This window comes from Staurois parvus, unplaced genomic scaffold, assembly GCF_062004578.1.
Source record: "Staurois parvus isolate SC_StPar_1 unplaced genomic scaffold, SC_StPar_1.0 ptg000054l, whole genome shotgun sequence".
Lineage (NCBI taxonomy): Eukaryota > Metazoa > Chordata > Amphibia > Anura > Ranidae > Staurois > Staurois parvus.
Genome location: NW_028317850.1, coordinates 4,429,046 through 4,453,371, shown reverse-complemented (window position 1 = coordinate 4,453,371; position 24,326 = coordinate 4,429,046). Strand labels below are relative to the sequence as shown.

The following is a 24,326-nucleotide window of genomic DNA, read 5'->3' as shown; positions in this document are numbered from 1 at the left end:
ATCATGTTTCAAATTATTTTTTTCCATTAGAATCTTATTGTGTAATTATCTATAGTGTATTTCATGTTTGACACTGACAGCTAAGTATAATTTTAGCTAAACAGCTAACTAGCCCTAAAAGTGTTCCCACCCTCCTAACAACTATGCTAAATTATCTGTGTAAGAAAGATATATATATATACTTGCTATTTTCAGGCCGCTTCAGTCTTGCTTTACTGTGCCGGCCAGCATGGCTGCAGAGGAGAAGAGGGGGATGCCTACAAAGGTTGAGCCATTCATGCCCATGGGTGACGTCACCTTGCCAGGCTTCACTAACTGTTGTCAGAATGCTATCTCCTATCCCTGCAGTCGCAGCTGACTGTCACAGGGGAGATCACATGACAAGACTGGCCTGAAAATAGGTTTGTTGTGCAATGAGTTCAGTAATGTAAGTACATTGGTATGTCTAAAATGTTTTAATGCCTTGTTTATGTACCTTTTCTTCTTTATAATGCATTGTGGTCATGTGACCAAAATGCCTGTTTGTTCATCCTGGAAATTCGGCCAGAGGGCATCTCCCCTCCTCTGCAGCTTCCTCCACTGCAGCCTCCTCGTTCATATTAAACATAAGAACTCTAAATGGAGCAGTGTCGGAAGGAATGGGGGGGGGGGGGGGTGCTGTGTTACTTTCAAAGACATTGACAACAGTACAAGCAAGTGCCTGTAAGCAGCCACATTGGGCTTCCCAGGAACACTTGTCTGTGTATCAGAGGAGGATTGCTGAATGTCTAGAGTATAATTCATAATATAAAAGTTTTATTTCTTATTCATTTATTAAAAAGGTTTTTTTTTTTGTTTTTACCTGGAATTCCACTGTAACCAATAGCCGCCCGGCCAATAGCCTTTTGGCAGCCAACAAAATGCTGTAGATTTCCGGGTGGACGCCATATCCCGGGCATGCACAGTTTTCCCGCTTGCAGAGCCGCGCAGCGGCACGATCTGTCACCAGCCGTGTACCTCGGACACGGCCGATGACAGATCTGAGTACTGGCCCCCGTTGCTGGTACCATGTGACCTGCTGTGACCAATCACAGCAGGTCCACATGACAGTTGTATACAATGGATGGCTTCATTCATGCCATGCATTGTCTACTACAGTCTAGCTGTAAATGGTCACAGCGATCACATGCACATGTCATGTGATTAGCTGTGGCCAAATCACAGCTAAGCACAAAAAAAAAACAAAACTCCTGAATGAATTGATGTCATTCAGGTAAATGCTTGCTTATAGCAAAGTAATTCTTTGCTATAAGCAAATTATGTAAAAAAAAAAAAAAAAAATACTGATCACTTCCCCAAAGTAGTACAATGTTACTATGGTAACATTATACTACTTTGGACATAGTGAAATATGATCTTAAAAAAAAAGGAAAATAATGTAATAAAAAATTAAAAATAATTACAAAAATTAAAAAAAAAAATATATTTTTTTTTTCATACTGTGACCAGTCAGTGTCCCTGATCACCGCTATGCCAGTTATATGATGACACTGTACTGCACTGGTGACAGTATGTAAAAAAAAAATAGTGAAAATATTTTTTTTCATTTTTTTTATTTTCCGAAAAATTATGACAAAAAAAATACAACTTCAAAAACTCACCATGCCTCTTATGAAGTACGTCGGACTGTCTACTGTGCAAAAGGGGGTCATTTAGGGGATATCTGTACTGTTCTGACATTCTTGGACCTCAAGAAATTAGATTGGCTGTCAGTACTTCAGGATTGATCAATATTCAGATCTATACCATAGTTTGTGAACTCTGTAACTTTCCTACAAACTAAAAAATACATCCTAATTTGGGTTATTTTCACCAAAGACATGTAGTAGAATACATCTTGGCCTAAATTTATGAAGAACAATTATTTATTTGCAAACTTTTATAACAGAAACAAAGAAAAACGTGTTTTTTTTTTCAGAATTTTCGGTCTTTTTTTGTTAATTTATCAAAAAATAAAAACCCCAGCGGTGATTAAATACCTCCAAAAGAAAGCTCTAGTTGTGTGAAGAAACTGATAAAATTTTAGTTTGAGTGCAATGTTGTATGACCGCACAATTGTCATTCAAAGTGTGAGAGCGCAGAAACCTGAAAAATGGCCTGGGAGGGAAGGGGGTAAAAGTGCCCAGTATCGAAATGGTTAAGATAATGAAAAGGAAAAGTGTGCTAACATAAAAAAAACATGTTGCCAGTAACAACCAGAGCGCTTCCAACTCTCATTTCTGTGCTGCAAATTTGAAAATAAAAAGTAAACTCCTTTTCATACCCAAGTTCTTTTAGCTCTAAAATGTAGTTAAAATGCATGACCTCAACTGATTAACAGACTCAGCAGATTTATTTCAGCAGTGGCTTTCTGTGTAGTTCTGCGTGTCCGAATAGCTGGCTTTGTAAGGACTATGGTAGCCATAAAAGTGTTGATAAATTATTTTCTGGACAATCTCTTCCAATAGAAATAATCGTTTTATAGTTGACAGCCCATTTGATCGATATGCCACACACAGGGAAGTGGATTTTAATAATTCAGATACAACTGTATCTTGCGAATGTCCGTTATCACTGGTATCTCTGTTTCCACCATGCAAACTCATAATCTGATCAATACGATCATGTTCTTGTGTTGCCAGTGCTGTCCGTTGATGCAAAATGATCGATAATTTTCTGCCCTGGTCGATCAATTCAGTTTGATTGAATCCAATCTAAATCAAGTCAGAATTGAAGATTGAAGTGCAAGACAAGTTATGTATTAGAGTTTTTGCGGCTCCCATCATTTTGATTGAATTGCACAGGTCGGATAATAAAATTGAAGAGCGTGTGGCCACCATTACTTAGAGTAGATACAATAGTAGTGTAACAGTTGGTGCAGAGAGAGGCATTGTATGTTACAATGATTGGCGACATGCGTAATGTCCAATATTTCTGATAACAGTGGCATTTTAATATTTTCTACATTCTTACTTGATTTTTTGTCAGTCTCTGCTCTACCTAAGGCTGCCCATACATGAGTCAGTTTTTTCATTCATCCAGTGGGTTGAACGAAATAAACTAACCTGATTCCCCCATCCACACACCCGCCATCAGAATACACTGACCGACGCTGCTTGCTATAGCCTGTGGTGCTGATTAAGTGGAGGAAAACTTGCATAGGGGTTGATCGATAGATCCACTTTTGCACAAGCACAGTGCCCATACACAGGGGCATATTTGCCGCGAGGCAAACAGGGTGTTTGCCTAGGGCAGCACTTTTTAGGCTACGTTCACACTAGCCTTGTGTGCAGGCGGCAGAGAGGCGTTTGGGAAGCGTTTTTACCGCTTCCCAAACGCCTCTGCCAATTCTGCACATTACAGCACATGGTGCTGTTCTAACGGGAGCGTTTGCGTCGCGTCGCGGCAAAACGGATGCCTCTGGACGAGTCAGGAGGCTTTGAAGCCTCCTATTCTCGTCTATGGTGCCGCTCCGTTTGGCAAGCGTTGGCAAAACAGCCTAGTGTGAACGAGCCCTTAGGGGGTGGCACTGTGCCGCCGCCCCCCCCCCCCTTCCAACAGAAGGGACATTTAGTACAGGGGCAGGCAGGGGGCTGCTGTGTCTTACCTGGCTCCGGTCCAAGTCCCACGACGATCCAGTCCAGGAAGCGCTGCTGGAGGAGGGGTAGAGAGGTCCACAGGTCCGCTGCCTGGACACGATGTGTGGGCGGGATGACACCCTCTGCAAGCTCCGCCTCCTCACCGGTGATTGGGCACCAGAACTGTAGCTCAGGAAAGCACACAGGCGGCCAATCACCTGCGAGGAGGCGGAGCCGAGCGGCAGCACGAACATCGAGTGAGGGAGCGGCCGGAGTGAATGAAGGAGGACAGCTGACCACCCAGAAAGTGTGCCGTGCAGATGGTGCTGCTGCAACCAGGTATGCTGGCTGCAGCAGTAGCACCTAGGCTGGAGCAGGGGTCAGCAAGTTAAGTGTCATTGGTGTCAGTGGGAGGAATAGTGCCCCATCATTAGTGTTACTGATACTAATAATGGGGCACTATTTCTCCCCCCACTGACACCACTGATGGGGCACTATTCCTCCCCCCACTGACACCAACGATGGGGCACTATTCCTCCCCCCACTGACACCAACGATGGTCCACTATTCCTCCCCCCACTGACACCAACGATGGGGCACTATTCCTCCCCCCACTGACACCAATGATGGAACACTATTCCTTCCCCCACTGACACCAATGATGGGGTACTATTCCCCCCACTGACACCAGTGTTGGGGCACTATCCCCCCCCCCCCACTGGCACCAATGACGGGCCACTATTCCCTCCCCACACTGACATCAATGATGGGGCACTATGCCCCCCTCCCCACACTGACACCAATGACGGGGCACTATTCCTCCCCCCACTGACACCAGGGACAGGGCACTATTCCTCCCCCCCCCCCCACTGACAGCAAGGACAGGGCACTATTCCTGACACCAATGATGGGGCACTATTCCTCCCCCCACTGACACCAATGACGGGGCACCGTTGGTGTCAGTGGGAGGAATAGTTCCCCACCGTTGGTGTCAGTGGGAGGAACAGTGCCCCACCATTGTTGTCAGTGGGAGGAATAATGCCCCACCGTTGTTGTCAGTGGGAGGAATAATGCCCCACCGTTGGTGTCAGTAGGGGGAATAATGCCCCAACCGTTGGTGTCAGTGGGAGGAATAATGCCCCACCGTTGGTGTCAGTAGGAGGAATAATGCCCCACCGTTGGTGTCAGTGGGAGGAATAATGCCCCATCATTGGTGTCAGTGGGAGGAATAATGCCCCACCGTTGTTGTCAGTGGGAGGAATAATATCCACCGTTGTTGTCAGTGGGAGGAATAGTGCCCCATCATTGGTGTCAGTGGAAGAATAGTGCCCCATCACTGGGGTCAGTGGGAGGAATAGTGACCCATCACTGGTGTCAGTGGGAGGAATAGTGCCCCATCATTGGTGTCAGTGGGAGGAATAGTGACCCATCACTGGTGTCAGTGGGAGGAATAGTGCCCCATCATTGGTGTCAGTGTGGGAGGAAGAGTGCCGTGTCAGTGTGGAAGTAATAGTACCCCATCATTGGTGTCAGTAGGAGGAATAGTGCCCCATCATTGGTATCAGTGGGAGGAATAGTGCCCTATTGTTGGTATCAGTGGAAGGAATAGTGCCCCATCATTGATGTCAGCGGGAGGAATTGCGCCCCATCGTCAGTGGGTGGAGCTCTAATAGGAAGAGGTGGAGCATAAATATGAAGGGGTGTGGTTTACAGATGAAGTGGTGGGTCTTAAACAGGAAGGGGTGGGACAAATTGAGATGCGGCGAGGGGGTGCCCGATTTTAGTCTTGCCTAGGGCAGCACAAAACCAAAATACACCACTGCCCATACATGGATCGAAATTTGCCTGGTCCTTGTTGAACTAACTGAATTTTGATCCATGTATGTGCAGCTTACAACTACACCTTTTATCCTGTATTGGTAAAAAATCACTACAGGAAAGTGAGCATTCAGATGTCTAGACAAATAGATGCAAAGAAGTTCTGTTCTTTTGTTGCTTGCTTTGTTAAATGAGACCAATACATTACAGGTTGAAATTTATTTGTGCACAACATTAACTAATTTGTTTAACCTGCAGTATTGAAGGTGGTCTTTGTCCCCCTTTAATATCTAACCTATTTCTCCCTCAAGTGTAAACATAAGAGCCATCAACTCAATATAGCCAGATGGCCTCTTGTTGACTGTCAAATGGAAAAGACAGCACATGCACTTGGCATCTGCTGTTGACTTTCCTGATAGTCACATGAACAAGGCCATTCCTTAGCAAGAATTTCATATGATGACTTTACTGTGTTTTATTTTATCTTACAAGCAGTCAGGTTTAAAAAAAAACATGATGCTGCTTTATCGCCACACACATTCCACTTTGCTAGTGCACAACCTATGCTGTGTGAATGGATATGCTGAGCTAATTCACATTTCCCCCAATTACTTGAGGTCAAAACTTACAGGGCAACTCAACTTTTGTGAGAAAAAAATGGCAAATAAAAATATAATATACAATTGCAATAAAAGTCATTGTAATTTGAATGTTATTAAAAATTATGTTTCCTTTTCAATCTGCAGCGCTGTAATTTTCTGTAAAATGCAATATGGCTACCTTGAGTGTTCTGTACACAGATGGTGTACAGAAAGCCCTCTAGATATGTCATTTCCTGCTTTTGTGATTGGCTTATTGATTTTCCCAGAAGTTTGCACCAAGATACAAGTCAGATTTTGAGCATCTCCTGCAACAAAAATTTAATTTTTGGTGAGATACTTCCAAAGGGAAATCACGTCTTAGGCTAGGTTCACACCTATGCAGTTTGCTTTTGATGTGTTTCTGCAGTGCTCTTTGTGGTTGCATTTTGCACTAATGCTTTTTTGACGCTTTTTTTTTTACTTGTTGCTGGGCAGAATAAAATGCAAAACGCATCAAAAATGCACTACATGCTTTTCTGCAACGTCTCCACTGTAGTCTATAGAACCAAAGATTTTACATTTTGCATTTGAAAATGTCCCTGACCCTTTCCAAAAAATGCACCAGGTGATAACGCAGAGATGTGAATCTGTATTATAGGAAATCATGGTAAATGGACTGTCGTGCGTTTCTGCAAAATGCAGAACGCAGAGGAAAATGCATAGGTGTGGACCTAGACTAAAGGCTTGCAGACCTTGCAGGTTTCCTTCATTAGAGCACTGCAAGTGCAGTAGCTGATAGATAATTATGAAGTCATTCCCATACAGATTCACTCTGCACATGGACACAGAGAAACAAATAGCTACTTCTTCAGAATAACAAAAGTTATGAATTTGCCACAAAGTTTGTTAAAATCCTTGCAATGTGCATAGATCACCCAGAGGGAAATGTTTTTCTCAACAAAAGGAGAGCTGCTCAATATTTAAAGTGTTACTAAACCCACAACCGTAAAATCAGCCTGTATATGCAGTAAAGCATGCTTGTTATACTCACTGTGGAACCTAAGGGGTTAATCCTCTGCATTGTATAAAAATACTGTTTGATCCTGACTTCTCTGATCCTCCTTTTCCTCCAGTGTCCCCCTCTTATCTCCTGATAAGACATATCGTGTGGAGACACTGCACATACTCAATTTGGTGTGTATTGCTAGAGAGGTTTTTTTTTTCTTGGGAGAGTGCATGTGATCAGCATAGGGCCAATCAGCGCTGCCCAGACAGAGGTCAGAGGTTCTGCATGCTGCCAGAGAAAACTCCTCCTACAAGGTTTAACCAGTGCTCTGCTGAACACTGATAGAAGTCACAAGACTGCTCTAACTGCTGATGAGAACAGGTATTTAGCAGTTTATATTTACTGAAATAATTGCACTTCCATGTGGGAGACCAGATATAGTGAATGAGGAGTCCTGGGTTTAGTAACACTTTAAGCAGCCAAGTGCACATTTAACCATTTCAATACCGTGCAATTTTACACCTTCCTGCCCAGGCCAGTTTTCACTGAGTCTGTTAATCAATTGAGGTCATACATTTTACCTACATTTTAGAGCTAAAAGAACTTGGGTATGAAAAGGAGTTTACTTTTTATTTTCAAATTTGCAGCACAGATATGAGAGTTGGAAGCGCTCTGGTTGTTACTGGCAACATGTTTTTTTTGTTGTTAGCACACTTTTCCTTTTCATTATCTTAAGGAATACATACATGTGGACAGTCTTACATGCCAAAATATTTCTATTTCTGTTGCATTAGCCTTGTTTTTCACATACTGCTGCCACTCCACATAGCTAGAAGGGTACAGTTTATTTTCTGTTGCAGATTTGCATCTTCCCATCTGTGTATCATATCTCCTCATTAAACTGTTAAAGAGAATAGTCAACGTTCAGATTGTTGAGGGCCTCCCTTAATGTCCCCTTTTGCTTTAAAGTAGTCCTGTCAAGTTTTAAAAACATGCAGTCAAAGATTGCAAGAGAAGAGGTAATATGTTCACTTTTCTTGTAGCCCATGTCTCTCACTTCCCCTCTGTTCAAGTGACATACATTATATGTCCATGAATGTGGGATGCCTGTGTCCCCTTTTTCTTGCTGTGGTTACTTCTTCCAACCCCTACATCACTACAGGAAGCAGCAGTGATGTAGGGTTAGGAGAATGGAGCCACAGTGCACAGTAGGGGAAACAGGTATTTGACACTTCAGGAAGTGTTGCATGCTGAAGAGACAGGCAAAGGCTGCAGTGCTGGAACAGAGGGATTGTAGGAGACATAGGCCCTGCAGAGGTAAATGTAATAGCTCTAACTTGCAAGAGATTTTCACTTGGGTTTTTTTTTTTTGCCACTTTAAACTGCTATAGCACCTCCTTAAGGCTTGTACACTTGTGCCTCACAATAAATAATCTCCCCTGTTTGCCTGGTTTCTGATGCATGAGTTTAAAGGGAGATAATATACAGATATATTTCAGCAAGTGATACGCCTATACCAGAGTTTTAAAATATGTTTAGATTTTTTTCCTTTATACTTACATGGAGTTCTGCTTTAATCATTTGCTGTTACTTCCATAGGACAGCGAGTATCACAATTCTCTCCAGTGGATACTAGAAAATGACCCCACTGAATTAGACCTACGGTTCACTGTAGATGAGGAACTTTTTGGACAGGTAATACATTATACCGTTTCTTATTATGTAATTTAAAATTTATTTTATATGGTTAAATGTTTTGAAAATGTATATGATTCACATTTTTGTGATGATTGCAATCTTTTTCTAGACTCATCAACATGATCTTAAGCCTGGTGGAGCCGAGATTGTAGTCACCAACAAAAACAAGAGAGAATATATACAGTGAGTGGCTAAGTGATCTAAGCAATATTATAACTTCTTGGAAGGAGTTCTACACACATCAGTTTACAGGCAGTGTTAATCAATTCAATTGAGTTTTCAGCCTTTCTCTCAATATTGTAAGGGTCCTTTCACATGAGCGGAGCGATTGGGTCTGCCTGTCTGTTTTTCAGATTAACCCAATTGGATCATCCATTGCACTCTATGGCGCATCGGATGAAAACAGACTTGTGTCTGCTTACACCCACCTGCATCCAATCTGCTAAAAGCAGATGAATGAGGATACGTTCCCCATCTGTCTAGCGAATCGGATGACAGTCGGGTGTAAACGGACAGGTGGTCCATTTACAGTCGACTGACGATAGAAGAAAGCGCACTGTGTCCGTGTCCTCTCTGCATAAGCGGAGCAGAAACAGACCTGTCATCCGCCTGCTCAGCGGGGATCAGCGGACAGATCCCTCGCTGACCAGGCAGACCTGCTGGTGGAGTCCGCCCTTATGAAAGGGGCCTAAAATGGTCTAAGATGTTGGTGGAAGGCTGCCTTGGTTGACCAACTCTTTTTGCAGCGGAAAGCTGCTTTGGAATCTCTAAAAATTGCTATATATGTCCAGCATAAACTTTCAGGCCTAAACCTGAGAATGTGTTAGTTTAACAGGAAAGGAGATGAGGATTGTAGAGAAGATAGCCAGTGCAGAAACAATGTGCAGTTTGACATGGAATTAGACCTGTGGTTCACCTACTGTATTTCTCTTGAGGATACTGTTAGAGTACCACACACACATTACAGTTCAGTTCTACAATCTCTTTAAATTTACTGAACCATTGATTTGTCCTCATATTACAAAGTAATATGTGGATAAAATCTAAACAATACATTCAGGTGATATTCATTGCACAGACCCTTACATTACATAATTGGTGATGGATCTAAAAGAGATTAACAATCTAAAATAGTAGATAACCAGATTTGTACAATATATGGTCACAGTCATGCACTGCAGCACTAAGTAAAGTGATCAAAAATAATGAGGGGTAGTATATGCTCAGTATAGGTTTTCATACATTTTTATTTTTTTTTTTCAGTTTGGTCATCCAGTGGAGATTCGTGAACAGGGTGCAGAAGCAGATGAGTTCCTTTAAAGAGGTATTGCATTATATCTGCTTATATGGTTACAGAATAGTTATTTTTCTTAATAAAACCTAGTACCTTCTGCTCCATTGCTTCTCAGTGACAACACTTAACTTTCATCTGGTGCCCTGTGACAACTTTGCACTGCATCTAGGCTCCCAACAACCAGATCTGGGGAATTATTTAAGCCCCATATTCCTTCCCAACCACTGTGACCAGAACATACATAACAACTCTTTCTTTTTGCACTTTTATTATTCAAATATGTGACACTACACAGTGAATGTAGTTTTTTTATTTTTATCATTATTATTAGCTTTGTTACTTTAGTTGTTTTTTCTGTTGTACATAGGTTGCAATATATACAGCTGCATTGTCATAATGTTTTGGACTTCCAACGTTCTGTACAATTTGTCTTTAATTATCTGTCATTTTGAAATGCTTTGTATTAACTGCTTGCCACCTTGCCACAGTACATTTACTGCAGCGAGGCGACAGGCCAGGCACGGTCATGCATGTAGTTATTGGACACAGCACGAATTTGGCAGCTGATTTCTGCCAATGATTTCCGCTGATCGGCTGTGTCCAATCACATAGATCAATTGTATAGGGAACAGTGCTCTAGCTGAAAAAACAGCCATATAGTAAAGTAAAAGCAGCACATATTACACACATTACACATTGTTAGGCACACAACCCCTCGATTGCCCCTAGATGTTAACACCTTATCAGCCAGTGTCATTAGTACAGTGACCATGTACAGTATTAGCACTGATCACAGTATTAGTGTCACTATTAATGTCAGGGTCAGTCAGTCAGTGTCTCTCTCAGCCAGTGTTAGCTAGTGGCAGATTGCCCACCACACCGTCACTGTCCCACTATAAGTCGCTGATCACCAACATTACCATTATAGCATCATAGCTGCATAAATTCCGGTATATATACCATAGTTTGTAAACGCTATAACTTTTGTACAAACCAATTAATATACACTCATTTTGATTTTTTTTTTATCAAACACTTGTAGCAGAATACATTTTGGCCTATATTTATGAAGATTTTTTTCTACTTTTTGTGTAGGGAGAACAAAACAAACAGATTGTTCTCTCTGTGCAGAGCCCTGCGTGTTTGTAAACACAGGGCTCTGGGCTGTGATTATACACAGGTGATTAGCAGATCTTGGCCATGAATCATTGGCTGAAACTTGTTGACAAAATCCCTCTGTGTCCAATCACAGCGGGATTTGTCCCGGAGAGGGGCGCACACTCCCTGAACCTGGAAGAAGGTGCCAATGTACAGGTACATGATTTGGGGTAATTTATTCATTCATGGTAAGTCAATACAGAGTGAAACTTGACTTATATTAGTTGAAAGTTCTGAATTGCCCATATATATTAAAGTGATTGTGAAGGCAAATATTTTTAAATTAAAATAAAAAAGAGGTTATACTTACCTGCTCTATGCAATGGTATTGCACAAAGAGCTCCTTAGCTTCTCTTCTAGAGTCCCACCACCGGCACTGTCCACTTCTCCCAACCTGTGGGTGCCCCCGCAGTCAGCCAAGTGTGGGCAAACTCAGACGTCAAGCTGTGTGTATCCATAGACAGATATTGCGGCCTGGCCACTCCCTCTGCTCCCTTCTCACATAATTTCACTTGACTCCAGCTGCTTTCAGAGTCTCCTGTGAGCCCTGGAAGTGAGGAGAGAAGTGCTGGATCAAGAGAGCAGTTGGGTAAGTGTATGGGGGGGAGGATTAGGAACAAGTAGTGGGTAGTTTTTTACTTTAGTGCTTAGACTATATTAATGTGAAAACGTTGACTTTAGAACTACTTTAAAGTAGTTTTAAACCCTCACATATATCCAGTGAGTGCCTGGCCTCAGGGGATACACAGAGATGAAACAAATCCTCCTACATAATTTGTACCTGTTTATCTGCAGCCCTCTCTCCTCTACATCCATTCAAAGTCTCGAATTTATAAAGCTTGTGTGAGCTTGCAGAGGAAGGGGGCACTGAGCTGAAGTTACAATCAATGAGGAGAGCTGAGAGATGATTATAGGGAAGGGACCCCCCCTCCCAACCCCCCTTCACAGCATACAGGAACATAGCTGAAGCTGTCAATCGCAGGCTGTGTTCTGGAGCTCCCTCCCTGTCTTTTTTCTATTTCTTGATGTCGGGAAAAATTGTAAGAACTGACTCATGCAGATAGCAGAGGAACAAGGCAAGAGAGAGAAATGACAATTAGAACTCTTGGTTTAGATAACGTACACACTATAGAGCAGTGCTTCTCAAATAGTGGGGCGCGCCCCTCCGTCAAGGGGGGCGCGTTTGACCTCGGGGAACATACCGTATTTTCCGGCCGTCCCCCCCCCCCCCCCCCTTCCGACAGAAGGGACACTAAGTACAGGGGTGGGCAGAGGGCTGCTGTCTCTTACCTGGTTCCCACGATGATCCATCCAGGAAGCGCTGCTCCTTCCGTCACTCTGGCCACTCCCTCACTCCTGCTGCTCGGCTCCGCCTCCTCACCGGTGATTGGCAGCCAGAACTGTAGCTCAGGAAAGGTACACAGGCGGCCAATCACGGGCGAGGAGGCGGAGCCGAGCGGACCCGCGAAAATCGAGCGAGGGAAAAGCCGGTAAGTGTGCAGTGCAGAGGTGCTGCTGCAACCACATATGCTGGCTGCTGCAGTACCATACTGCAACAGGGGTCAGCAAGTGTCATTTACAGTCGTGCGGGGGGGGGGGGGGGGGGGGCGCGCGCGCAAAATGTTTTCTTCTTCCTAGGGGGGGCATGACAGAAAATAATTGAGAAGCACTGCTATAGAGGGATATGCTTTGTTCATATCTCATGTCTGAGGTTTTCAACCAGTTTAAGTGTAAGATGCTGGACTCTAACCTATAATTTACTAGGTTTCTTTCTTTCTTTTTCTTGTTACTTTCATGAAACTAAATTCATACAATTTTTTTTTTTCAAAGGGCTTTTTTGAACTGATTCCCCAGGATCTCATTAAAATATTTGATGAGAATGAATTGGAGGTATGGTATTCATCTTGTGTGTATACTTTTTATGATTCCTTTAGAAGTGATGGTCTCTGTTTATTTAACTCTCTGTTTTTCAGCTCCTCATGTGTGGATTGGGAGATGTGGATGTCAACAATTGGAGAGAAAATACAAAGTATAAGAACGCTTACTCTCCTGGACATCAAGTTATACAGTGGTTTTGGAAGGTGCGTGTTATGTTGGTTTATGCAGCATATTTTAAAAAGATATCTTTTGTAGAACATGCTATTTTATTAGCATATTCGTTCTTGTGGTCGTGCAACTCATTGGGGTTGAACCTGGAGAGTGCAAATTCTGGTGCATGGTAGCCAGTCAGCTTCTAACGTCAGCTTGTTCAATTAAAGGATAAGTTCACTTTTCTACAAAAAATAATAAATGCACATTTCATGTGTGTAAAAAATGTGCATTTATTATGTTTTGTAGTAAGAGCCTGTAAAGCACTGCACCAGCAATCGGCAGAATGCTGATGGCATGCAAGTTTCCTGCAGACCTGTCAGTTTTATTTGCTCGCTCGTACATCCCGTACGGGAATGCCAATACAACTGACAGGAAGACTCAATGAACTACCACAGGGCTCACAGCACCTTGGTAGTTCATTGAGAACTACAGCCTTAGTGGCTGTCAGGACTTGTAGTCCATTCATTCACAGAACACCATGAAAGAAAGACGCGGTCATGTGGGTGGAGCCCCATACAGCTGTGCTGTTTTTAAAAAGTGACAGTGCGGGAACTTCTGCCCGTATTGCTGTCACGGGGGGGAGGGAATTGGGCAGCAGCTTCAGGATTGGGAACATGTTACATATTCCACCCTAAAAATGGGTGGTACATGTAACATGTTCCCAAAGGTGAACTTATCCTTTAAGCTTTGGAGACTAACTGTTTTTCTATGTAGATCTGCAGTAGATTTTGCTCTCCAGTTTTAGTAAATCAAGCCCATTGTGTAGCCAGTACTGCAACATTATTAGATAATGTATAAGGTGGTAGCATAACATTCACAATACAAACAGTATTGACCAGTCTACCTTAATGTTTTTTCATTCTGATGCATTTGGCATAGCATAAGCAGGTGGTTCAGTAGACAGGAAAATGTGGATACTGGTGAATACACCACAGCCCCTCTGCAGTGTCTCGGCACAAAAACCTAAAGAATGCATATTGAAACAACTGTGAAGGCCATCACTTAAAGTGTCATTAAACCCCTTGGGACACTATTCCTCCCACTGACATTACATGATAATGGGGAACAATCCCTGCCATAGACACCAATGATGGGACACTATTTCTCCCATTGACATCAATGATGGGACACTATTTCTCCCACTGACAACAATGATCGCGCACTATTCCTACCTCTGACACCAACAATAGGCATTATTCCTTCCACTGACACCAACGTTGGGACACTATTCCTCCCATAGACACCATTGATGAGGCACTATTCCTCCCATCGACACTTTTGATGGGGCACTATTCCTCTCACAAATAACTTATGGTGTATGAATACTCTGCCTGTGTCCTGTATTTTACTCCCTAGATATGTAAATTTCTCTTTCTTTAGGGTGTAATAACATTTTAATATTGACCAGGAAGAATTAGGGAGTATTTTCTTTGTTTGAATGGCCACGACTGATATATTGTACTACACCTTCTCTGGGTACAGGGTGTTCAAGCAGCACTCTTTGATCCTTGCAGGATAATGCTAAAAGCCTGTTGTTAAACATTGTAATCATTTTTGACCAAATACATAGCTATCCTCTAGACGCCTGATGCTATGCAGATGTCTGGGATAGAAACCAAAATATTTGTGTTATCATAAAATGATCAGCATAAAAATGCCCTACTATCATGTTCAATAGAAGGCACAAAGTATGACCTGCTGGGACTCTTTTCTGAGAAATAAACAGAGCGGAAACAGATCTTCCATAACTCGATATGAATAATACAGACAGACTCATCTTGAAAAAGGGATGTTCTTTTTTAGAGAAGGGTTGGGTGACATTTCCAAACAGAATCAATGGGAATGAGATATCATTTTCAGAAAAATAAGCACTTGGCAGGAGTCTATTTGGAATTGCATACTGTGTCACTTTGTTGTTGAGGCTTCCATTGGGCTCCTCCATTTGATCTAGAATTTTAATTATGCTATCCTAGAATAAAGATTTTTGTACCTAAAGACCTAACACGGGTGGAGAACAGGTTACAGCCTGCTATGAGCCAGTAATCATATCTTTGTGGTTTTTCATAACGCTTGTATAAGAAGACTTTTTTCAGTTAGATCGGTTTTTTGCTTCCTAGGCTGCAAATGATTTTGATTTATTTGTGATTGTGTCTTGCTTTCATACTTACAGCTGTCTAATTGATTATGGGGTTGTTTTTTGCAGGCAGTGCTAATGATGGATGCTGAGAAGAGAATTCGATTGCTTCAGTTTGTCACTGGTACCTCCAGGGTACCTATGAATGGATTTGCTGAGCTTTATGGTAAGTGTTTCACATTTAGAGATCAAATGGTGCAATCCTTTGGTGTATTCACAAATACATAAAAATCAGTATTGTTTTAATATGAATCCATTTTACTTACAGGTTGTGTGTTTGAGAGTATGAGTATTTGTGTTGCTCATTTAAAGCGGCAGCAAACTCTGCATTTTGATTTTTACCTACAGGTAAGCTTTTAATAAAGCTTACCAGTAGATAAAATGAATATCTCCTAAACGTGCACCATTTAGGAGATATTCTAGTGAGCAGCAGCCGGTGATGCCACCAGTGCATGCGCTCTGAAGGAACGGCATACCCATGCGGTTCCTTCAGAGCTGTGTGCTTTGGCCAAGACTCCCACATGCGCGTGAGTGACGTAATCGCGGCTCGGCAATTCAAGGGGTCACAGCCCCTGAACCCTTAAGGAAAACCGAGTGAAGAAGGTAGCCTCTGGAAGACTTTGTTTCAAGGTAAGTCCTTAACAATGTGCTAGCATGCAATGCATACTAGCACATTATGCCTTTACCTTGAAGGCAGAAAGTTGCTTTTTTTTTCCCCCAAAGTTTACTACCGCTTTAAATTGACAGTATCTGAAAAAAAAAAAGATTTTTTGCTTATTAGACTACCAATAGGTTGGTTTAAGTGGATCTTCCTTGGCTGCAATACACTTGTTTAAGGGCTTAATACATTTCTCAATAAATATTAAGAATAGATACACATATATTCTTATAATGCCCTGTGAAATATAGAATCCAAGAGAGGCAGTTGTATCAATAAATACCAAAGAGTCCAGCTAGATCTTTTGAACTCGCAAACATGTCAAATCCAGGAAAGATATAATGGGTTGAAGTGGAAGTAGGCTATATATGTCACATAAGGTGTTTCCCTGATCACAGTAACCTGGTCCAGAAAAATAGTTATTTACCTCCCATGCACAGTTACCTGTATATTTTTCTTCAATTGTATACACCACGTAGGGAGTCTTTTTACTAGTTGCCTCCATCAATCCTCCATTGAGCACCACTTTTTCTGCATGCTTGAGACCTTTAGGAACAGAATTGTTGGCTTAGTAAAACCTGGTTTATATAGCCACTACTTATAAGCCACATTGAAGCCCCAGTCCTCTACTCTTCCCTGCTCTACCATTCATTAATATCCTGAGGCATGTTCCATTACTTTCTGTACAAACATGGAGGAAGTTATTCTGCGATCCTAGATACTAGTCACAAGTGCTCCACCTACATTACATGCTTAATGCTGTTGTATCAACCACCTTTTCTGGACCTTTTTATAATCCTGCTAAGGTTGGGAGGTTGAGAGATTTGAAAATCAGCAAACATAACAGGAAACCAATTTGTTGGGGTAGATGGACAATTAGACAATTGTATTTGACATTCATTTTGTGCTGAGGTAATTTGTGAGGCTTCTAAAACTACAAGAAACAAGATGGCACACTTTTTACTAAAGTACCACACACAATATATAACTGTCTAGTCACAGTGTATACAATTCTGCCAAAACTCTGAATTTTCCTACCACATTCTGCCACCAAATCAATATATTCAATATATTGCCCTCTAATGTCTACTAGTTTTTCTGTTGTCTTTGACACCTCTGAAAAATTGCAGCCCATCCCTGTTCTACATAATTTGGTGCACTCTTAAAGCAAACCTGTTATTTGTTCATGCAGGGCAATGGATCATTTCCCCCTTCCCAGCTGCGTATACATACCTTTCTTCTGCACACTTACAGCTCTGCTCAGCCACTGGGAGTGAAGAAAGACAGTGATGTATAAGCTTTGATTAGGAGCTCAGGACTCTCCTGGCAGCTGAACAATATGGCGGGAATATGAAAGAACAGTGAGCATATGCTGCTCGGGAGAGAACCATTAACCACTTTGCTACCAGAGACATTTATCTTTTAATCGTACAGTACAGCACACAAGATGGATATTAATGGACTCTGGATTATATGCTGCTACCTTCAGGTGATGAGACACTGGCAAAGCTGTGTCTGATTCTGTCATTCCCACATTGCTCAAAGCTAGAAAAGCCATTTCCAGAAAAAATGTCTATCATACTTGGAAATCCTTCTTTGGCACATTGTCTGTGCATCACATGACCTTCCTACAATCAGAACTTGACTAGAATTTGGCCTTAAGTACTCTGAAGGACAGGTTTCGGCCTTGTCCATCTTGTTTCAAAAGCCTATGGCTTAATTTTCCCTGGTAGAAACTTTTGTTAAAAATGTTTTGCAAATTAGACCTCCCTTACACGGTACCCTTTGCTGCCTTGGGATCCTTATTTTCATTCTCTTTGCCCTGCAGAAACCACCCTTGGAACTTATAGAAGAACTCTCTTTGGATGACATTCCCTGCAAAGTGGCCTTCTTAGTGGCACATTCCTGATCTTTCACAAAGACAAAGTTGTCTTTCGCCCAAGACCTTCCTTTATTCCTAAGGTGGGATCCAACTTCCACCTTATCGAAGACATAGTCTTTCACTTTTGATTTGCCTTTTGTCCCCTGCTCCTAACCACTCCAAAGATTGTTCTTTATTGTCTGGATGTTGTCAGAGCTATCAGAATTTATTTAAAAGCCACAGCTTCTATAAGAAAGACAGATTCTGTCTGTTTTGTCGGGTGTTTGCAAAGGAAATCCTGCTTCAAAATCCAATATTGCCAGGTGGATAAGACAGCCCATCTCAAGAGCTTACACGCTCTTGCTCACTCCACCAAATTGCTTGGTGTCTCCTGGGCATCAAGCCTCTGTTGCCCATCTTTACAATGTTGCCACCTGGCCTTCTCCAAGTTCTACTAAGTTGATGTCCAAGCTACTGCAGACACAGCTTTTAGCTGTGGAGTTCTTACAGCAGCACTCTAAGTTTGGTCAGTTGACCCTAGCTATTGGTGGGCTTGTTGGCAGCGGTTCTGTTTGCCTTGTTGTTGCTCACCCTTCTTATGCATTGCTTGGGGACAGTCCAGGGTCTATTATTATCCAGCCTGTGTCTTGTACTGTACAATTAAGAGAAGCAGAATTTTCTATATCTAGGAGTACATTACAGGACACAGACTATCCCCTCCTCTGTTCCTGTGTAATTCTTCATTGCTTGCTAAAATAAAACTGCACTCTTACAGAGTGTGATAGGGTTATAGGAGTATCCTGAGGGTGTGTGTCCAGCAAAGCTTTGCCTGTGTCTAGGCATCTGAACATACCAACCTTTCAGTGACTATCCTGTGAAGCCGCAAGCTGTCACAGCCTGGTGCCCACAGTTGTGATGCCGGAGAGAGAAGAGGCAGAGAAAGGACGGCGCGGGTGAGCACATCACTGGACCCTGGGACAAGTGAGTGTGTGTTTATTAAAAGTCAACCGTTCCAGGTTTTGTAGCTGGTGATTTTTAATAAACACAAAACTGACTGGAACTCCGCTTTAACTTTTACAATATTTTATACTCTTACTGCAAATGCAGTCCATGCCACACCATTCTTTCCAGGAAACCTTCCAGGAATTAGCCATTTTGTAACTACTGTCTAATACTTACTGCAATGAACCAGGTACTGTATACGACTGCTATGTACTGGGTATTTCATGTTAGGTTTTCAGAGTAGTCTGTAAAATACATGTCTGTCACTAATAAACCCTGTTACATGTTTGATTTAGGCTCAAATGGACCACAGTTGTTTACAGTTGAAAAATGGGGCTCCCCAGAAAAGCTTCCCAGAGCACACACATGGTAAGTTGTCTGTGTCTTTGCTGTCTTGAAATATGTGAGCAGCAGACATTTTCCTGACTCTTTCTTATGTTTTCTTAGCTTTAACCGGTTGGATTTACCTCCGTATGAGACTTTTGAAGACTTGTGGGATAAGTTACACATAGCAATTGAAAATACTCAAGGTTTCGATGGGGTGGATTGAGGATAACTGCACTGAGAAATGTTAAAACATTCTATGTTTACAGCTGAGAATATTGTTTTTCCTGGGGAACCTCTGTAGTGTTATTTTTGCAGTTCTGTTTGGAAATTCAGTTTACTGAAGATTGCGACCAGAAAGATGTACTGTACAGCAAGATCCACTTTGAAACCCTCCTGTGTTTCACCTTATAGTGATATTGGTTTAATTTAACTGTTACCTCTTAGGGTAGACAACGTACATGATTACAAAACTACTGAAGTAAAAAGCTGTGAAAAGTGTTTAACGCATGTGATTGGTTAATGAATTTGTGTCTGTCCCCCTCTGCGTGAGATACAGCCATAGACATAAAACTTTTTCTCCAACTTGGAGATGCTTATCGTAGCCTATTCATATTCGGCCAGAGATATTTTAGCCACTTCAGGACCACATCCGTTTATGCTATTGCTGCATCAGTTTGGTCAACTTTTTGTTTTTGTAGGATATCCTGAATTTGAAGTTATATGGATACATATGGCTTGTGATTATTAGAAATATTATTAAAAGCATCACTTTGCAATCATACTTATTTAGGACAAAATAAAAATATAAAAAATTTTGCAGATTACCTCACAACTAACTTAAAACAAATGTGCTTCAAACAAACCCGCCAAATATTTATTTAGCAAATAATTTTTCTTATAAAATTTAAAACATGTTTCGCACTTCAAATGTTTTGATTGCCCAAAATGCACATTAAACTGATATACTGTATGTACATCGTTTAAACAATTATTGTAATAGTCTAAAAATGCACAAGAAAAAAATAAATGCACTTACAACAGTGGATATATGTAAACCCTAACATGACATTAGGTTTGCTAAAGCATTGTTTACTATTAACAAATCCCATGGTATTTGTTTCATAAAATTCTCTTGCATTCATTTTATTTATATTTTTTGTATCTCCGTGATGTGGATTTCCTGCAACCTCAGTCACTTTCTGTCTACATGCGCCAATATCTGTTGCACGTCGTTACACTGTACTGGCTTCTTGTTAGTGACCTTAGTGGAACATGGCTGCACAATGTGGGTCAGCTGACCAATGGTAGTCCCAACCAGGTGTCTGTCTGACACAGTGAGAATTCAGGATCACAATTGGGAAACAATTGTCTCCCAATCAAAGACACAAAATGGTGGCCTTGCTTACCCATAAGGAGATGGGATTAAAATTCCCCCTATCTGACATAGAGGAAAAAATCCAGTCACTTTCAGTCAACTGTTATTGAAAGAGTTGACAGAATTCTGTTGATCGTCCAAACTTAGGAGTACTAGATTGCTTATACTTTAGCGATTACTTGCAATCATATGTGTAATTCTCAGTGGATGGAAAGTGTTTAAAAGTGCCTGAAATATGTATGACTTGCTTAAGGGGTGTTGTCACAATGACACACCCCATTTCTTCTGAATTTTAATGTTGTAAAAAGGACAGTGTTCCCTGTGGCTGCAAAAGTAGCCTGGACCTGATTAGTTTTGAGAGTTAGATCTCCATTTAGGCTAACAAATTAGAAGATATACACATGTACAGAGGTCCTGAAGTTGTTAAAAAGTCAACACTTTAAAAAAAAAAAAAAAAAACTTTTCACAAGTTAATAATGCACTAGCTCTTCTGACCAGTCCATGTTTTGGTTCATATTTTGGTGTCAGATACGCCTATATGAATATGGTTTAGGAGAGGTCTGCAGGTGTGGGAATCCTGTATTTGCATGTATTCATGAAGTATGAATGTGCAGTGTACGTTTTTCTTTATTTTGGTAAAAAAAAAGGCTGCATTAATGTCCAAACACTCTTTTGTAGCAGATGGCTGATGTACATGTAACCCCAAGGGTGTGTACATTCATGCTGTCTTTGCAGCAAGGTGCACTACATTGCACTGACAAACTAAAAAAATCTGTAGATTGAATCCCCCTCCTTAACACGTATCATACTTTGGAACCACAGGAGGTTAAAGCATGAATTTAAACAGATGATGTGCAAAGCTGGTATTCCACAAACTCCCTTTACTGTGTTTAAAAAAGAAAAAAAAAGCTAAATATATATATATTTTTAGGATATTTTTCTATCACTCTAAATACAGTTCTTTAACATTCTTGTGTGTAATTTGTCATTTTTCCATTTCATTACAAACATCCTCAGTATATCTGCCTTTAAATTTTAGTCTCCATCCCCAATTATTCCTAATATTACATGTTTTTATTTCATAAGCAGTGCTGCCCCACATTACATTATTCCTATTTTCTTCTCTTTTTCCGTTTTTGTAAGAATTGTGTCCTGTGTTTGTTGGAACCTAGAATGACATTTGCTCAGGCTAGAAAGCTGTTATATTTTTTTCCTGTGTTGTATGAAATATGTTCACACAACTGTAAATGAAATCTGTGTTCTAGTTGAGGAGGAGCAAGATGTGGTAGTATTTTGACAGCTTACTTAGCGTGTACATGAAATCTTGCAACCTTGCACAGTTTTACAGTATAGATTTGTTTACAGACTTTTTATACGTTTACAGTTATTCTAGTTCTCGTATGTATATGTGTGTATATATATTTATATATACATATACATACCCAGTCTTTAGCCTAGTTACCAAATAATGTGTTATAATACTAAGTAACCAAAGTCATTTTGTAATGTGAGTAGTCTATGTTCACTTTGTCGCTCAGTGTGTTGGTGTTATTTTTCTACACTTAAATTATTTTACTTTGTGGAACCTTGCAATTTGTTTTTCCTTTGCTAATCTAATTACAATTTCCATTTTTGTGTTAAAAAAGAAACTTTAAATCTTCACTGATATTTTTTTTTTTTTTTTTTTTGGACCTTCACTATAGAGAAAGCCATTTTGTGAGTTAGACAAGACATAGCTTCACGTGTGACCACACTTGCTAATATGACTAAATCTGGCCATAAAGAGAGAGAGGTTTGTACAACAAAGTTCTGACATGTTCACACAGTAATCGGCCCGTGTGCTTGCCGGGACAATTTGTAATAGGTAAGTTTAGAACACCATATATAATGTAGAATAAACTTCCCGAATTTTTCTCCTTGTGACACTCTATAAGACTCTAGATCCAAAACTTCGGTCTGGGACTAGCTCAGTTGTGACAGCATTGGAATCTAAATAATAAGTGTTTAGTTAATGTACGTGTGTAGCCTTACCCTTTAGGGACTTATATTATTTAGCTTCATATGCCTTTGCTGAGTTTGATGCCGTACCTGGACTGTTAGGGACAGTGCCTGTGGACTACTTGGTCTCGCTCACTGCACACACAGGAGACAGTACTTAAGATGAGGTAGTCACCATGCCAGCAACTATCAGACCTCAGATGACCTCTGACCTCTGCCAAGTCAGCAGTAGCTGATCCGAAATATTTCTATCCTGATTTGTTCCTTTGCATGCCATGCAGACTAAATACATACAGACCACAAAATGGCTTTCTCTCTTAAAGCAGAACTATACTTGCCTAAACTCCAGCGATGCGGCGTTCCAGGAGCTCAATGCCCGGACACTAATCTCTTCGGGCATCTGGCTTCTGGGTCTCTATTGCCATGCCACTGTCATTGGCTGGGTGGGGATGACGTAAGTCCTGCACATGCGCAGTAGTTCAGGTAGATTTGGCATTACCGAATTTGTACAGTTAGCTGTGCATGCGCGGCTCCCTGTACAGGGACAGACAGGCAGGTCTCTTCTGCATTAAAAATCCTGCTTGTCTGCCCATTTTCGTTATCTAGCCTAAAGTTCAACTTTAAGTGCTAGTGGCAGGTCCAGAGTAACACTTCAGGAACTTAAGACACTTTACTTTTTAAAATCCTATATACAAGCTTTTGCTTGTGATTGTATATTGTGTCCTGATGTATTTATGCAAACTTGAATTGGGGCTGATATGTTTCTATGCAGTACAGAAAAAAAAATATGCAATTGTCATATACGCAATGCAGTGATGATCACTGGACTTTCGATTTAAAACAAAATAACAAAAATCAGTACATAGGGACTACTGCAGTAGCCTGGAAAGGAGATGTTGGCTATCTACTTTTCCACCAGTATGGCTTTCTTGACTCTAATGACCAGTGAGATAAACCCAGCTGCTTATTTTTGGTGACTATATACTGTATTGCTGCTTCTAACACCACTGCTATTCTAGGAGCCTGCAACGTATTTACAGCAATACAAAGCGGAGCATATGCTCAATGAGGGGGTGAAGCACCTTATGTCTTGATGGAAAGCACAGAAAACAGAATTTTTCTTGAAAGATTTTTTTAATATCCCATTGAAAATGTTGTTGATGTATATGACTGCAACTTTATTCCTTAAAAGTGTTACTTTGTAAATAATTTATATCAAGATAATTGTTTTACAACACGGTGAGATATTTTGTACAATGGCATTGAAGTAGAGAAGCAAAAGTATCATTTCAAATGTTGGCATATTTGTTTAATAATTTTTAATCTGAAATGCTAACACACAGTAATAATCCTTAAGAAGTAAATAAACAGATTCATTATTAAGCAATTCTCTGTTTGGTTTAATTATGTTTGTTGATTACAGTACTTTTTGTTCGTGTAAAGGGAAAGTGTGAATGGAACAACATTTGCCACTTATCAAGATAAACTGAGATAAAGTGGTTTTTATGGTAACATTGATTTTCCTGCACACAGCTGATGTCATGAGCAGAAGCTACAACCTTTACAGTGATGGGCCATACGCAGAGAATGGAGAACAGGGCTCTTGTTGTTTGAAAACACTTAAAATACCTTTTAGGCTTCACACACCCCTCCACGCAAAATATATGATTTTGGGTGGCCACCAATTATCCCCTTGCTATTTCCGGAGCTGAAGATTGTCTTGCAGTAA

General features: G+C 41.0%; 1 protein-coding gene across 5 annotated transcripts in view; it reads left to right on the top strand.

Moving 5' to 3' along the window:
- Positions 1–23,984, top strand: part of NEDD4 (NEDD4 E3 ubiquitin protein ligase) — a 238,958-nt gene extending 214,974 nt beyond the window's left edge. For all 5 annotated transcript variants that reach the window (XM_089667948.1, XM_089667943.1, XM_089667928.1 and 2 more), the window contains 8 exons: positions 8,601–8,696; positions 8,809–8,882; positions 9,963–10,023; positions 12,982–13,041; positions 13,125–13,232; positions 15,446–15,542; positions 19,194–19,266; positions 19,345–23,984. In XM_089667948.1, coding sequence (XP_089524074.1) covers positions 8,601–8,696; positions 8,809–8,882; positions 9,963–10,023; positions 12,982–13,041; positions 13,125–13,232; positions 15,446–15,542; positions 19,194–19,266; positions 19,345–19,447 — 672 coding nt within the window. In that variant the 3' untranslated portion in view covers positions 19,448–23,984. The remainder of the gene's footprint in view (positions 1–8,600; positions 8,697–8,808; positions 8,883–9,962; positions 10,024–12,981; positions 13,042–13,124; positions 13,233–15,445; positions 15,543–19,193; positions 19,267–19,344) is intronic.
- The last annotated feature ends 342 nt before the right edge of the window (positions 23,985–24,326 follow it).